The sequence below is a fragment of the Eleutherodactylus coqui genome, chromosome 1 (assembly GCF_035609145.1).
Source record: "Eleutherodactylus coqui strain aEleCoq1 chromosome 1, aEleCoq1.hap1, whole genome shotgun sequence".
Taxonomy (NCBI): Eukaryota; Metazoa; Chordata; class Amphibia; order Anura; family Eleutherodactylidae; genus Eleutherodactylus; species Eleutherodactylus coqui.
Genome location: NC_089837.1, coordinates 458,452,922 through 458,470,969, shown reverse-complemented (window position 1 = coordinate 458,470,969; position 18,048 = coordinate 458,452,922). Strand labels below are relative to the sequence as shown.

The 18,048-nt window shown below is 42.4% G+C and overlaps 1 protein-coding gene across 2 annotated transcripts in view; it reads left to right on the top strand.

Moving 5' to 3' along the window:
* The window catches only part of RARG (retinoic acid receptor gamma), a 172,665-nt gene that overhangs the window by 49,019 nt on the left and 105,598 nt on the right, over positions 1–18,048 (top strand). For both annotated transcript variants that reach the window (XM_066584228.1, XM_066584226.1), the window contains exon 2: positions 6,647–6,998. In XM_066584228.1, the coding sequence (XP_066440325.1) occupies positions 6,806–6,998 (193 nt within the window). In that variant the 5' untranslated portion in view covers positions 6,647–6,805. The remainder of the gene's footprint in view (positions 1–6,646; positions 6,999–18,048) is intronic.

Sequence of the window (18,048 nt, the reverse complement as noted above, 5' to 3'; positions counted from 1 at the left end):
AATACTCTAAAACTAAGTACACAGTGTACTACATTACAGCAAACTCGATTAAAGTAAAATGGTCATGTTTTCTGTGGGCCTTGGAAAGCGAGGAGTTAACAGGTAGAGTTCATAAGAGGATTCGGAACACAACTTTTTTGGAAGTTCGTCATTAAAGTATTCACATGTATTTTAGGTGAAAGGGTTCCTTGTGCATCTTGCTGGACCAGAAACTGGCATTAGCACGACGAGTGCGGTGCCTCATTTTTTTTTATCGTATAGGAACATGGAAAATGTGCTCTCATTGCTTTTATGGCCGACTCCTATTGGTCAGTTTTATGGCATATGATTTGGGGATTTTTTTTCTTTTTTTCTCTCTCAAGTGGCTTAAGGCACAGGGTTCATTTTAGCGTATAAACAGCTTGGTCTGTATCAGTATCCTTGCACACGAAGGACAAGTATGAAGGTTTTTATTACTTTGTGTAGTCAAATTTTCCAACTTATTAAGCAAGAAATTTTGCTGGCTTATGGGAGATCCGTTGTTTGATGCTATACTATAGCAAACCACTCAGAAGAGAAAGGGAAAAAAGAGATGCCCTACGACTCGAAAGATGCCATACACATCAGATAAATGTCAGCAAAACTAGCTAATTCTGATGGGGTTGGCCGACAATGTTATGGGGGCCTTCTAATGGCCTATGTCAGGAGAAAGTAGATTAGGGCATGTTGGATTTCAACATGCTCAATCTTTTGATTCCATGGGAGATAAGCTGCTACCATAGAGGTCAGGCAGTAGGTTATTCACCACTGAAATATACATGCATGCTCAGCAGCTATTGATCGTGTTTGGCCAATTCAAGGCTAGTTTCATAAAGGGCATTTTGGGGTGTTTTTTGGTGTTCTGTGAAAGATTCAATGGGAGCTCTACCTGTATTACCAATCAAGGCCACTGCAATATGGACTGATCTGTCTGCTTCTGGCTTTGGTTTCTATTAGCAGTATGAAACTCTTGTGGAATTGAATATTCAACCTTTTGTGGTGCTGTTCCTGTTTTCCTTGCTTCTGGCTCTGTCCACAGTGACAGTGGACCCAGCGAAGAGCTGATTGGTGGGGATTCCGAGTGAAGGATTCCCCGTCAATTAATTATTGATGACGTTTCCTTAAGATAGGTTATCAGCAGTTAAGTTCTGGAAAGCCCCTTTAATATGACAGCTAATGTGATAACTAAGAAAAGTGAAAATGTACCCTAATTGATGTTTTTGTGCTGAAAAATCACTCTAAAGTACCGGCCACTAGGGTTCTAACTTCCTTCTAACTTCATATCCAGTGTCTAGTAATAGGGATTCCCACGCAGAACACTGCAAGGGGAGGAGGGGGATGACTCATGCTGCCCATAGAAGTCTATGGACGGATGAGGAGGAAGCTGCTGGAGAGAGAGACTCACACAGAGATGCTGCTGCAACTAATAGTAAATGATTTACTGTTTTACAACTACTGAAAAGACATCCACTTTGCTACTGCTGTATAATGTCCTCCATGATGCAGTTATTTCTCTTTGTGTGCTATAGACAGTAAGAGAGCAGAATCTGACGTTTTATCCATGTGCTGTGTGCAGAAAACATGATAGCAACACTCAACTCCCACAAGCTTAGGAAAAAGTAGAAATTAGATATACAGTTTTCAGAGAAGAAAACTGGTGAAAAATGCTATCTGCAAGTTATATAATAGTCAGAAATAGTGGTATTCCTTGTGTACACATACATGGTAGCTAATTCTAAAAAGTCATCTATAAGTTACACTTCAAGGGTCTCATAAACAAAATATTGTGATGTAAGCGCTGATGCCAGGAGTTTGGGTGGCAACGGTCACCTGTGCAACACCAAAAACACACCATCTCTAACATTAATCATGGTGATAACAGTAATGACTCCAAACATAAAGCAAATGCTACACAGGATGAGGCATTTAATTGTATTTGGATCTATGTACACAGCAAAGCCAACTGCATGGACACTTTATGGTAGCACAGGGAGTGATGGAGTTGTGCATAATACTGTATGGCACCTCCGAGATGCATTATTAGGTCTGCATCGGTGGCATAAAACCAAACATTAGCATATTTTTGATTAAGACTATTTGCAAACTTGCTAAATTTTTAGAAACAGTAGACTAATAAAAAGATATTTGTGAAGGTGTAAATAGCCTTTTAAAAATAATGATGAAAGTAAAAGTCTCCTAATGGGACTAAGTTTAAAAAAAGTCAAAAAAGTCAACTTTATTAAAGTTTTTTTTTTGATATATTTGAAACATTGATGGCAGTAAGAGGGATGACATACAATTAAAAAATAAATACTTACCTCCCCCCTACTGCGCTGCTCCCCCATTTTCGCTTCCGTCCTCCCGGTGCCCTGTTTACTTGCTATACAGCAGTCATGTGGGTTGTTTACCAATGTGAGCGCTGCAGCCAATAGGAGGCCTGACAGTTACATAGAAGCCCATGTAACAGCTTTATGGGATGTCACCAGTTCTTGTGGCCTGGTGATGTCACCTGCCAGATGCTGTGGTGCCAGAGTACTGAAACGGCAATCCGGCGCCATGGTGAGTAAATTGATTTCATATAGCTTTGGGAACGGGGGCCCAAAACTGTATAAACAAAAAGTCTGGGAAAATATCAGAGGGCATGACGGAAGCTGGGCAGACCCCATTATAGTCATTGGGTCTGTCTAGCTCTGTTTGGTTCCATCATAGGATAGTTCCTCTCTCTGTAGGAATAATACTTTCCTGCTTCCATGATGGAGCAGGAAAATGGAAACTAAACTACGTATGTGAACAGCACCTAATTAATACAGGTCTCAAATGAGGGGCTTCCTTCTGTGTACCCAGAATGCCCTAATAACCTTAACCTGCACATTCCAGTCAAAAACTTCCTCTTCCCTCCTCAATCTAGTGAATGTGTAAGTGGCTCACCCCAAAGAGTTAATGTTGCCCTAGAGATGTATTAACGGGATGTATCAAAAGTTGTGCCAAATCTTAGAGTGCACCAAACTTTGGTTACTCCATCCGCTGCATCGTACCCTGAATCTTGCATTGCCATACCTCGACCCGCAACATATGCTTCTGCGATAGTCACACTGTCTGCTTGCTTGTCTCTGTTCATCTCTTTACACAAACATATGTGATAAATAACTAATAAACTTTTAGGCTACCAAACACAAACCGTTATTAAATTACACATCGGGGACAAAAATGTGCACATGAACCTAACACAAATGCTGGTGAAAGTTGATGTTAGAAGTATAAACTCACAAATGTAATATCATTTGTTATTTGCTCTCTAGATGACCCCTTTAAATAACAGGGATACTTTATTAAAGCTCAGCTGGAATCAGGCTAGTTGTCGCAAACAGCAACATGTGCCATAGATTAGAGGAGTGTACATTTGGATAATAAGAAGCAATTACAGACGGCTGCACACTTTGGAACTTTATGTACTTGCCTTCAGATATAAAGTATCTACTAAAGTCAGTTTGTCTATTAAACGACTTAAAGTAATAAATGTTTTGCCTGAATCAACTTGACCACACATTACTATTCTGGGGGAGAGTTTGCAGGTGAGCCGATCCAGCCAACAGCAATGTATTCATGTGTATGATGTCACCATCCTGGAGAGAAGGGTCCCATTCTGGTCCTATTATGTGGTTCTTGAGTATAGAGGTAGCTTTCTGGTTATTTCACATAGCTTGCTTATAAATGTGCCCAAGCAATAGATTGTACATGAGATGTGAAGGTGCAATACTGTTTTATTCTACCTTTTGACTGATTGGATATTTAGTGATTCCACTTTTTATCTGATATCTTCTCTGCCAACTTGAACTTTTTTTTTTTCAACTTGATCCAACTGTTTTGACTGTTGCTGCAACCAACAACATGGTATCTAGGCAAGTTAATAGGATGGACAAAAGGGGTAATGACCAAGGGGCTCTAATTACTAAGCTATTCCTTAGTTGTTTTTAGGGCTTTATCAGACATGCCCCTTTAACCCTTTCCAATCCAATTTTGGATTCAGTGTTTCCTAAAAGGCTTTCTCTTTTTGCTGTTATACAATGGTGCCATCTGCTGGCTAAAGCCAATGTGTGTGCGACAGAGAGGCTCCGACAGCGGAGTGGCTGGCAACAGACGGTAAGAATACCCTGTCGGATATCTTCTGACATTGGAGCTGTACAAGCTTCAATCAGAATGTAGGAAGACGTCAGACAGTGGATTGTAAAGGGTTAACATATAGCAGATGAACAAGTGAAGTTTTTTTAACTTATCATTCAAATCCTCTGTTTTCGGCAGGACTGGCCAACAGCTATCTAAGATGTAGGATCAGTTTATGGATTGAAATTTGTGTACTTCTAGTGCTCAAGATAGCACTGCTGTTGATGGTCTATGGGTCTAAAGGTCCCCATATACATGAGGTCTTCGGCACACTAACTTATTTTGAGCCTGTGCGCTATCCATGTATTCCACACACAGACCCTATTATAGCTTATGGGCCTATACACATAGATGTTTTCTCACATGGACTGATGATCTGCGTGTAGAAACTCATGGCGTATCCTATTGCTGTGCGTTTCATGGTCGAGAAATAAGACATGCCAAGCATGTGAATGTGCTGTGTCTATGTATATCGGGCAGCACATGGACTGGTGTCTGTGTGCTGTTCAATGCCAGTTGCGCTCGAATCTCTCAGGTGTAACTCACCTTTACGAGTGCATAAAAGAAAAGCTGTCTGAGCCTACTGACTTTAGTGGGACTAACCATTATCTAATGGGTTAGGGGTGATGCCAACTCTTCCCCGACAGATGATGATGGGGGAAAGAAAAGTTGGCTATTTTGAATTTTAATGCTTGCTCTTCTGGTTTTTAGCAAAAAAAAGTCACCGGATGTATCTGGCAGTGGCTTAAGGTACTTTTAACACAGGATGACTGTAGGGTGCATAACTATCGCTTCTATGCTTTCACACAGAAGTGATAGTCACTCATTCAAAGATGGGCACTTATTCAAAAATGGGCCAATAGTTGCTTGATTTTTAGCTTGTGAGTGATTGCTCAGTTAGTACCTTGCCAGTGCCCATGTGTTCATGGGACGACTATTGTCCGAATTCGCTGTTCCCAGCAATTACTCAGATAATAATTGCCCCATATATAGGTGCCTTTGCTCCCCTCTTGACATTCAGAAGACATGTACACTTGGTCAAGCTGAGTGTGCATATGTATGGTGCAGTCAAGAGGAATAGATGTTCATCCTATAGCTATTGAAGATGCGTGGGCACCTAAGCCTTCTTGGAAACCGTTGATAAATTGCTAATCTCTGCTAGTTGAATAATTTCTGCTGTTGAATGCTTAACACAGATCTTATCTAAAGTGGGTGTAAATGATATGATCAGATGAGCTGGATTATAGTTGTAGTCCTGAGAACACATCTGAGGGACCATGGGGAGGAGAAGACAGAAGATGTGTTCTTACTATTTAAATAAGCTTTAAACCTCTTTGCTACACAAATAAAAAATAATGGGAAAAATAAAATCCACAAATTGAAACTAATCAGATTGTTGACAGTTTCTAAGGAATCGCTGCTTTGCTTCACAGTGCAAAACTAATATTTAATAGTGTGCCAAGATGCAATAGGATGAACATCATATTGGAATTCTAATAGATGGCGCTGTGGAGGCGTTGTTCCATCTTCCCATTTGCATAAATTTCCCAGAGGAGCATGCATGGCCTTATAAGTCTTTTCATAGCTACCAGGTGCTCTCCACAAGGAGAAACTTTACTGCTTCTGATCCGTATCATAGACTTCTCACCCAGTCAGCCAGCAAATGACTGCACATTAATGAGGGGAAAACCCCCAAAGTAGTCTATCTGTAAATCTTCTAGAGAAGATTCTGGCATTGGCACATATTTGTAGTCATTGTTACAAGGCTTGTTAAAAGGTTCGACATTGACTTGCGGGAATGCTGCCTTCTAATAGTTGGCACTATAGAGGCATTGTTTAATCATCCCATTTGTTTAAATATCCCAGAGGAGCATGCATGGCCTTATAAGTCTCCTCACACCTACTAGGTGCTCTCAACTATACCCCTTTCGACCCGAATTCACTCACAGATGCTGAAATTCCAATGGTGATAGCTTCTATGATTCTAGCTGCTAAAGGGCTCAGTAGTTGAGCGCCAATCTCTACTCTTCCATTGTCAGAACTGAGCTACCATGGGTGATCATTGCAGAGTTTAGCCTCATTCCCCATTCTCAAACATTGGTTATCTTACCTATAAGGGTATCTTAATGTGCCCTGCAGTGTATCAAACTGCGGTATGTCTCTCTCTCTACATATATATATGTATATACTGAAGTAACCTAACAAGTTAAGTAGATGTGCAATAATAACATGTCTTGAACATTATATATGTACTTGAAGTGATTCATTTGGGTGACGATTCATGGCTACTGACATCCCGGTAGCTTATTATGGTTTATGGCATAATGAGTAGGTATAAAACAATTTCACATTCCATGATTGTTACATTTTACTGCAGTATGGCTATAGTCAACACTGAACTGAAGCTAATGCAAGCCGTCAGGACATGGATAAAAAATAACACTGATTTATCAATGCTGTTTTTCAGGAAGAAATGTGAAAGTCTACAGTACAAGGCCTGGATCCTAAATCACTACACACCTCTGTCCAGGATGGATTTATTGCAGAATAACTAGAGAAGACCTGTTTGTTTAAAGAGGATCTACTGGGGCTATTCCTTGTAAGGCTGCTGAGATACAATAAGATCATGGCAAACAGTAGCAAAGAGCGTCTCTGCGGATCTGGTGCTCCACTTGGTCACGTCAATGGGTTTCCTCCTTCTGTCTACCCTTTTGCCTTTAGTGGAGGGATGCGCAGTTCACCGCCTTTTGAAATGCTGGCAAATGGGAACTTTTTCCGAAACTTCCCCACTGATCTGCCCAAAGAAATGGCTTCTCTGTGTGAGTATCCAGTTCTATCAATTATTATGGATGTTATAGTGTTAGCTACATTCTAACTTGAAAAATGTAGATACGGCACTAAGAAGCATTGTATTTTAGAGGTAAAGTGTGAGGTTAATGGGATATCTTTTAATGCTAGACACAAAAACAGTAAAGTTTTTAACTACTAGCTTCAAATGATGATCCACCACTAGACCCCATCAGCCATAAAGGCAACTGCCTGATTACCACACCACTCGGTCTGCCCTGTCCGTAGATAATAAATCTGGGTTTGCTAATGATAGTATATGTCAATCAACATATTAACTGAGTTTTGGCACTTTAAATATTTATGACACATCCATAAATAGGTGTGATAGGTGGAAGTCCTACTTCTGGAATGCTTGTACATTATTTTGTGCTACGTCCGTAGACTTCAGTGGAGAGTGCCTCATACATACTTAGCCACCTCTATACTTAAATTGGTCATACATTTCAGAAAGCTGTTGATTAAATGCTCGCTTGACCAACAGCTACTCCTCCCAACCCCCCATACACAATCAGCCTGGCATGCATGTATTCTGAATGGGGAGAGTGGACTATACCACCATTGGATATCTTCGCTGGCATATCTCCCCAGAGAACAAAAGTATTCTGCATGCTGAAATCCAACAGCATGATCTTTCTATCCCGTAACATCTGCCATCCAGGGCGAGTTTGGAGGTCCCCTACATATTAGATGGTTGGCAGGTCATGACGAAATTGTCAGGTTCAGCCAACATTAATATAGGTTTATGGCCACCTTTAAGGTGACGATACACATTAGATAAAAATAGGTTTATAGTTAAACAAGGACTAAACAAACGATTGTCTGGTGAATGATCATTATGCTGATGCAGTAATACAGGGTGATTCAAAAAGAAGGGTGCAAAAGTGAAGCCGATTTCTTCATACATGAATTGACATACAATAGCGAGAGTGACATGAAAAGATAGAAAAACTGTTCAAGTTTGTATTGCACCTTACAGATATGTCACACCTTTAGTGTCCTCCAGCTTGCTGCAGGTACATATGGGATATGTTATAAATATCTAAAGTGGAAAAACTTAACTTAATGTATGGTACAGCCTGTATCAGGACTTGAGCAGAGCTTGTACACTAGCACATGTTGTGTTTACTACTATATGGGGTCTCTCACCTAGAAGCACTGCCATACCTTCATGATTGCAGTGTCTTGCAGAATCCATGAAAATGGCATTGAGAGTCCATCAAATTCTGTGGATATTATATAATAGATCCATATCACATGGAATTGATATACTTCCATTCCCATGAGCCATACCCCAGTGGTTTCCATGCTTTAGTTGACACGCGTTGTAGGAAGTATACACAAATAAGGAAGATTGAACAATACCTCTGCAGCGCCACCTATTGGATGGCAGCATTCCTTCAAATCAATGTACGACTTTTTAACAAGTCTGTAAAACAATGATTGGGAATAGGAATCCCAATCCCAATCATTGTTTTACAGACTTGTTAAAAAGTCGTACATTGATTTGAAAGAATGCTGCCATCCAATAGGTGGCACTGTAGAGGTATTATTCCATCTTCCTTATTTGCATACATTACCCAGAGGAGCATGCATGGCCTTATAAGTCTCCTCACTCACCTTTCCGGTGTTTTCTCACACCTCGTCTGGGTGTTCTCCTTGGGGACAGACGATGCCATCCCCTTACCCGCTCACCCCCTAGGTGTCTTCACACACTTTTGGGTGCTTTCCTTAAGAAAAGACGACACCCCTCTTGATCCACATAGGAAGTGTAGGCACTACATATATCCAACATTTAGAATTTATTCTGTATGTTTCCAAGAATTTACTGGATCCTATATACATTTGTCCAAACAATAAGATGATTATTGCTGTTTGAGCAGATGAGCGTGATAATCTCTTGCAGAATACTATTGGTGGCACCTCGCTGGTTGCAAATTGCCAGTGATGTTGCCTGTTTGAGCTCTTGTAGCATGTATGATGGACGTGACTTCATTTATTTTAAATACAATTAAAGGATCCAGCCTGATCTCTTACCAAATACTACAGAAGTAGAAGGAAAGTCTGTCATCTGGTGTGATGGAGGCAGATTGCGCTCAAACACCTATGAGTGAAAGTTGTAGAAGTTTGTGGAGTTTCCTGCATGCTAGAAACTCTTCTTCCCTCATATTACATGCATGTGAGTGACAGCATCCGTGTAAGGTAATTGAGGGACAGATCTGGCCTAGGGCCATGTACTATAGAATGTCAGTGTCAGCGCCTGCATTAAGGCATAGGTAGATCATGTCAGAGGAAGGCGATGCCAATGTCTGGATGTTTTACACAAGAGATATTGTATTGTTCCCTGCAGTGAGCCGCACCCATGGGTGCAGTGGCTCATTCTTATAAACCTCAACATGTAATTAACTTTGTAATAATAATAATCAGGAATACATACTGTCAGGCACTCCTGAGGGAGGAGTGAAATGTTCCTGTCTTTTCATTGTTTGTATTCACGGATGTCTATATGCAGATGTTTGCAGCTTCCCAAAGTTTTTAGGCTCCTGATGAATAGCTCATTTCTATCTATCACTCTTAAAAATAAAGACTTAAAGGGAACCTGTCACATTTTATAAGCACCATAAACTAAGTTATGATGCTCATAGGACAGGGAATGTGGAGCCGGGGCTGTACTTCCTATGCTTACTCAGGTCCCTGGAAATCAACACTCGGTCTCCTGACTCCCCATACCCTCCCTGTCATCCCTGGAAATCAATACTCGGTCTCCCGGCTCTCTGTTCCCTCACTGTCATCCCTGGAACTCAACACCCGGTCTCCCCACTCCCCGTTTCCTCACTGTTATCCCTGGAGATCAACACTCGGTCTCCCAACTGCCCGTTCCCCCACTGTCATGCCTGGAGATCAACACTTGGTCTCACGGCTTCCCCGTTCCCTCTCTATCATCCTTGGAAATCAACATTTGGACTCCCCATTCCCTCACTGTCATCCCTGGAAATCAAGGCTCAGTCTATGAACTCATAGACCAAGTGCTAAATTCCAGGGGTGACAGTGCAATGGGGGCCTCTGGATGGCATTCAGGACTCTGAGTGGGGATTTTAGTGGAAGGCCTGTGTTAGCTGGTGGATGTGCTATGTACATATCGGGTGAGAGGGAATCGCTGGCAAAAAAGGACCTCTTGCATGACTGTAACACCTTACTCACTGGATGCAGATGGGTCTGGAGGAACCGAGGGTCTACTGTTGATCCATTGCCTGCTCCAAAACTTTATTAATTAGTTTCAAATGGAGTCATCAGCCACTGAGGGTGCCAAATGAACGTGCAATGTGGTCTTCCAGCGGATAACGCTGCAAAGTCAACTCCCATTTTGACCTCGATACTTTTGTTCCATTGTGTTATTCTCGCTCCCGGGAACACCAGTGGGTACCACTGATGCAATTCTAGCTAGGCTCAGCAGTTGTCGCAGGCCTGTCTAGGGGAGTCTTATACAGATTCTCCTCCTGCATGCAGTTCACTTCCCAAGCTCCTATATAGATGCACAGAGTAGCTAACCTTTTTATAGCCACCATGTCACGTCATCACGTCCTGCCCCCCATGACCGTTTCGACCAATAATAGAAAATATTATTAAACATATCATAACAGATTTGAGTGCCATAAAACACGTAACCACCGGGGGTCAGGCTCATACTTGAACAGAACAAACTGTTGCCAAACTATTGCTTATACAAGATAGGATGACCCTTGTTCAACAGCGTGGGAACAAAGAAGTGGTCAGGTATAAGAAGAACATCCTCGGACTACTTGAGACCGGTCCTATTGGCAACATAACTTTGTTTAAGGTGCTTATAGGATGTGACAGATGCCTTCTAAAGGGGTTCTCCAGCCCCAAGATGGTTTTTGTATTTTTGCCCAGGGTGTTGGAAACAGATAATAAATCATGCTCACTTCACCTGATCTGCATTTGCCCATTACCCTGCTGGTCTTCACTTCCTGTTACAGCAACGGCACTGTCCCAACACAGGAACATGTGCCTCCTGCAGGGGACCAGGCACCAGTAGAACGGGAGCAGCAGGGGATCAGATGAGTGAAGAAGGACTTTTTTAATGTTTCTCCACCCTGTGGAGCAAGTTTCAAAAATTTTAGAGGCTAGATAACCCCTTGAAGACAAAGCTTCTATCATTGTGTGCTAGGTTTTTTTTCTCATTTATGCTTTCTTTGCATTTTTTTACCCTGGTCCAAGAAGCATCTAAGGTACAGAAGCCATACTTAGTAATATGGAACTTTCATATTGTCACAGTGTCACCGAGGGTTCATAGAAGTGTACGGAGTATGCCCTCTCCTCCGTCCTCACTCTCTAGATGGCTCCTATTTCTACGTTTAAGTAAGAATCACAATTATAAATCTTAATACCATGTGCTATACAGAACTATATTGAGCACCTTATTGCAGTCGGTATTCTTCCAAATTGGGCTAGGTCTACAAGTCAAAAATGCGTATGAAGGATGCAAGCAACTCGAAATATTTTTGATAGTGGATTCTGCAAAAGGAGTCAGTCCAACATGATAAAGTAGATTTTGCCTAATGTTATACTTTTTTTCTTTCTAGGAGATAAGTGGTGGTACAAGTCCTTAGCAGCCGCTTTTTTCCCTTGCCCCACTGAAATATCTTGCATGATCAAGCAAAATGTGCATGTTAATATGGAATCAAATGGCCTTTTTTTCAACCAGAAACAGCTACACTCTTGATCATGATATGTATCTTTTATTGCATTCAAGTTAATGGGTTGAGTTGCAATACCAGACACAGCCAATGGACAAGAGTGGCGCTGTTTTAGGGAAAAAAAACAGACCGATTTTCCTAACAATATACGGCACATTTAACACTACAAAGTTTGGTATTGGTACTACAGATAAGTGGTTTACAATAAGAAAGTGAGCACTGAGAGACCCTAAAGTTGCCCGAACTCATTCAACCGCTCTTAGTCAGAAGCTATTTTTCCCAACTCTAGCATTCAGATGTATGCCCGCTTCTGCCGAACGTTCATGTGTTTTCAGTGGGGAAAATGGGGAAAGCCGCTGCCTGAAAGCTCTATCAGCAGCTATCTCCAGGGAGAACAAAAGAATCAGGCATTGACATTTAACATGCCTGATCCTTCTTTCTTCTCTCATCATCTGTCAGCAAGTCATCATGCAAATGCGAGCGTCGCCCCAAAGTGATCAGGTTCGGATGACTTTTGTCTAATGTGTATGGGGTCCTTAAATGGTCACTGACTCTTAAAATAACTTGTGCATATGTTATAGCCAGTTTGATAACCAACATATTTACCTAAAATCATGTTTTGGCATGGAGTAATCCATCTACACTACTGACCATTAGAAGTCTTACTTCCTTCTAATTTGCTATCCATTCTGTGTTGCCATTTGAAGTCTGGCTCTAGTAACAAAGACAACAAGACAGATAACAGGAAGTGGGGGTGCGTGAAAGACGCACACAGATGTCTTACAGCCACTGAAATTACATCTACACTGCTCAGTACTACTATATAGTGTGCTACTTGATGCTGTTACTTCTCTGAGTGTATTACAGGCAGGGAGCAGAATCTGATTTTTTTTCCTCTATGCACAGTGTATAGAAGATAGCATAACAGCAGGCTCCTCCACTCAGCTCACAGAAAAGCAAGGATTAGAGGCTGCAAAAAGGAAAACTGGTGAAAATGGCAAATGCAATTCATATAATGGCCAGAAATAGTATTATTCCTCGCCTACAACGGTTGACAACTTTTTCTAAAGTCACCTGAATGTTAGGTACAACTTTAAACCCAACGTCCTACATGTATTTATATGCCAATGAAAACACTGCATTGGGGAGTTGCTATTTAAGCACTTCTCTTTGTATTTGGGTAGGGTCATTAAAGGTGAACAAACACTTCAAGGAAGTTTGAGCAATGAATGAAACTATGTACACACCAAATATTTTATTAGCGATGAGTCAGTGATTAATGTCTTGTCTACATGGAAGACTGGGGGAGACAATTTCAGTTTTGATAATGAATGTAGACATGATTGGCCCATTTCCTTTAGGGGTCCCCAGTACCCTTGTGACAAAAATGGCAGTTCTACCTCGTGTGGTTTTAATCAGATTCTCTGTAAGCGTATTTATTTCCTTCTCATTGTTTCCATATGTTCTTGCATTTTTCTTGGGAAGTACATTTGCATACAGAAAGTACTCGTACAAGGAAATACCACATTTAAAGGGACAGTCTGCTGAAATGTGTTTCATTCTACAGATGTTTGATATTTTTGCTGGACAAAACTTGATTAGTCAATAATAAGCCGAATACTGATTTTTAATGCTGATGACTACATTTTTCCACAATTCAATAACCAGTTCCATGTGCCATTTCTGCAGTATGTTTGGAAAGTATTAGCATTGTGTCATTATGTGTTCTTTTACACTGAGGAAACCCTTATATGACACCAGTAGTTATTAGAACCAGTATATAAATTGCTTAAAAGAGTTGCACCCAGAGCACCACCCCTGCTAATGTGCCCTATTAGGGCATACGAATGTCATAGAGTGGGGTCTCCGGCTCAGGGCTCCGTCTATGATGCAGAAGAGGGAACCATGCACTAAGAGCCGCGCTCCTTCTGGCAGACTTGCTGCCACCCTGGCTATTCATGTGTATGGCCATCCTATAACACTATGTCTTTTGGGAAAAGGCGGTTTCACTGGAGTTGATTTTCCAAGGTAATACTGCGAGCATCTATACATTTCCCTTAAGGGAGTGTTCACACATAGCAGATTTCCTGCAGTTTTCAGTTTCTTCAATCAATCTGTCCCACACATCTAAATAGGGCTGTTTCTGCAGCATTTGCTTGGATTTTAAAGTGTAACTAAACTTTAGTAAGACTTCTAAAATGTCATTGTGACATGTCAAATGTATTGATCAGTGGTGGTCCGGCTGCAGAGACCCCAGCGATCACGGAAACAAACAGCAAGAAGCACTCAGATGAGCACTGTGCTCATTCGCCGGTTATTTGCGAGCAGTGTACAGACTCCATAGACTTCCTGTGGAGTGCATACATCGCTCTAAGCAGTGACGGAAACAGTCAAATGGGCACAGTTGCATCTGTCCATTCTTTTAAGCAATTGGTAGGGGTCTCAAGATGCCCACAGAAAAATATTTCTGACATGTCAGAAGTTTGTTTTTTTTAACTTGAAAGTTCACATATAGTGGAGCTGCTGTCAATTTTCTATCTGGATTTTTCAGTAGAAAATACACATCAGAATATTATACCCTGTTTCCCTGAAAATAAGACATACCCTGAAAATAAGACATAGCATGATTTTCCAGAATTTTTGAGGATGCAAAATGATTTTTCAGGCTTTTTGAGGATGCTTGAAATATAAGCCCTACACCAAAATTAAGCCCTGCTAACAGTTAATTTAAAAAAGTCAATTTAAATAGTGTCCAGGCAGCTATACATGTAAAAAAGTTAAACCTTTTTGAACAAAAATTAATATAAGACACTGTCTTATTTTCGGGGAAACGCGGTAAGAGCACATTGGAAAAAAGTTTAAGAAATCCCATCACTTCCCCTGGAGAAACTTTCTGCACAGAAATTGATTGGCAGGGCAGATTGTCTCTCCGGAGTATGTCAGTTTCTTTCGTGAATTGGTCGCGGATTTGTTGCTTATTTTCCCCATTGAGATCAATGTGGAAGTAAAAACCCAATTGTTGTGGATTTCCCTGTGGATTACCCATGGATCTGCAGCAAAATTCACAAGTGTGTATTTCAAAAGCATTGATTTTTAACCTTTTTTTGCATAATCCACAGGGCAATCCTCTGCGGCATATCCACAACAAATTTGCAGGTTTCAATGTAGTTTCTCTGCAAATTTCGGTGTATGAACCTACCCTAATAATTTACTTCATGAGGTAAGCAGCCTGCATTCCAGACTGCATTATAGCAATGTCCTAGAGAGATTTATGCTGCATTAGCTTGCAGAGCATTGCTTAAACTGGATAATTGTATCTGCTTCTCAGGAGACAGCAGGACTATAGGCACATTTAGACACAACGAGCGATAATCGTTGTGTAAACGCGCTGCCATCGTGCACTGTTAGCGCACTATTCACTCACCGCTCATTTCTAGCAAGCTGAAAGCTCTGAGAACAAAGCAGCTGTCAGCACTCCTGCTGTTTCTTGGAGCTAGCAGCTCAGCGGGACACTGCTGAAAACTGTGAGAACAAAGCAGCTGTTTGCATATACAAAACAGCTGCATTGTTCTCAGAGTTATCAGCAGTGTCCAGCTCCGCCTGCATAACTCTTAAGTACTTAATTACCTACTTAGAGTTGTGCAAAGATGATTGCTCAAAACTGTCACTTAAACTGTCGTTTGAGTGAATTTTGAGTAATCATCGCTCCATGTGAATGGGCCTTCAGGCCTCGTGTCATGGGGAAAATCAGGCCCGCCGTGGATTCTTCATGCAGAATCCCGCAGCGGGTCCCTCCTTTCCCGCGGACATGAGGCCTAAAAATAAGAATTACTTACCTGTCCAGACGGATCTGCCCTCCTTCGCAGCCGGATCTTCTTTCTTCGGCCCGGCGGACGTGCTCAGCACGCCGGCAGCGTGCCGTGCGCATGCGCCGTGCACTTTTTTTTTTAGCTCCTGCTCTCCCGCACGAAGAGCAGGAATTCAGCTGCAGGTCTGCCGCGGATCCGGACGGCTTACATAGGCTTCAATAGAAGCCTGCGGGAGCATGCTGCGGGTGTTTTCCCGCACACGCAATCTACGCCTCAGAGGAAAATGACATCCGCAGGTATTTAATTACCTGCAGGTGTCCAATGCATCCCCATGAGGCGCGGATCCGCTGCGGATCTGTCCCCGTGGACATGAAGCCTAAGGGTGGCTGCACACGGGCGGATTTGCACTGCAGAATCTGGAGCGGGCATCTGCCTCCGGATTCCGCAGCAAATACTGCCCATAACATGCTATTGAAAAATGCTTTTTCCTCTACACAATTGCGATTTTCCGCTTGCAGAGGAATAGTTGAACCACACTGTATTTTTGCGCGGATTCTGCGCAGACGGCTTCCATTGAAGTCAATGGAAGCTGTCCAATCTGTGGGCTTTCTGCAATGACAATGCGAAAAGGTAGTGGAGTCTGCATCATCACTAGGTGATGACGATGGTAAAGCAGAGGTTTTTAAAAAAAAAAATAAAATCTTTACCGCGCATGTGCAACGGCGAGCCATGCGGACCATCCGCAGTACAGAGAAGATAAAAGAAAGGCAGGTACGCACGGACGCTAGCCTGGCACAGGAACATGCTGTGATCTTTATTGCGCACGTATTTTGCGCAATATGTGTGATTAGCGGCATGGCAGCTATGGCAGGTTGGTACAGCGTATTCTACGCGCAAAACCCACGTGCAGAATACGCTGTAATAACACAGAAGTGTGGCAATGTATTGCAGGCTCTTGTGATACCCTTGTGTGTGCAGACGAAAATATCTCTTGGAAGCCGCCATGAGAAGAGCACATGTGGCTGCAGGATGTCCTGAGCATGTTTCTGAAGCACTACTAGGGGTGACCGACTATCGTATGCGACGGCCCCTCAGACCATCACACCAGCGGGGGGGGGGGGGGGGGCGCAGTGTGCTTCTCCACAGCAAAGGCAGGATTGAGGCGCTCATCCCAAGGTCTCTAGGTATGAACATGGCCGTTGACAGTAACCAAACAAAACCTGGATTCATCACTGAAGACAACCTGGTTTGACTCCATAGCAGTCCAGTTTAGTCATTCACAACACCCATGCAAACAGAGGCGACAGTGGGTGGGGGTCAAAGGCAGTACACATAATGGGCACTATGACACCAAATGACACCTTCAGCCAAGCCCCTGGAAATGGTTCCGATAGACACAGGGGTGTAACGGTGGTGCCAACTGTCTCTGGATGGCGGACAATGAAGCAGTTGGAGCTGCTCGTACTTGTTGGACAGTCAGACAATCCTCTCTACTGCTGGTTTGTCAAGGGCGTCCTGAGGCCATTCACCTTGTATCCATGCCCTCATACATCCACTGGTCCAGGTGGTGGGCAATTCATCGATACGACCATCCAGTTTCTCACATTTCAATAATGCGCCTCTCTCAGACTCTGGTAACTGGGTGAAATCTCTTCGACTGCATCATAGAGGCTTCTAGTGGTCAACAAGCTCTACACAAGTGGAAGAAGAGGTCACTACATACAAGGAGCCTCCGAGAGCCTTTTATAGGCCAAGGGAGGAACCATTTTTAGGGACTCAGGTGGCAAGACTATTCATCTAATCACACCACAACTCTAATCATTTGTATATCTGTCTGAGATGAAACTGCATGCTGAGTTCCGCAGACAAACAACAACTTCTTCTAGGGGATTGTTTTTGGTTTTTTTTGGCAAAAAGTGTAAATGACTGTCCTCATTCACTGACAGCAAACAAATACCTTACAAATAGTGAAAAGGGTTAAAACGTTGTGGAACTTTACTTTTCATGTAAATAGTTTTACTTCATTCTTTTGGAATTGAATTTACCTCTCACTTCCCTATGACTCAAATACATATATATGTATATATTGTCCATCACCCCTCCTGCTCACTTTACCTTTTCTCCTCCTACTGTTATGTTCCCTTATTTTCCCCTCCCGTTAACACTTTTTCTACATCTCGCCCCCGGCTGGCTGTATGCCGTATCGGCATGTTCTCGGGTGTGAATTACGTGCCAGGACAGGCTTAAAGGGATGTTGACTGGCACTGTGCCCACCTCAACATACAGATCAGGACAAGCACAGGAAGCTGCCTAATGGCAGGACTGCCACTCACTCACAGACGGTTTCTAGTTCCCTTCTTCCTTGTCTCCTTCATGGAACTGAACTATTTCTAGTGTGTTGTCGTTTAAGTGCCTGCATGAAACATTTCAGCTTTTTCCGGGCACCGGCGGGCCTCTGTCTGAGCTTTCTAGTACGACCAGTGTCTTTTTCTGAG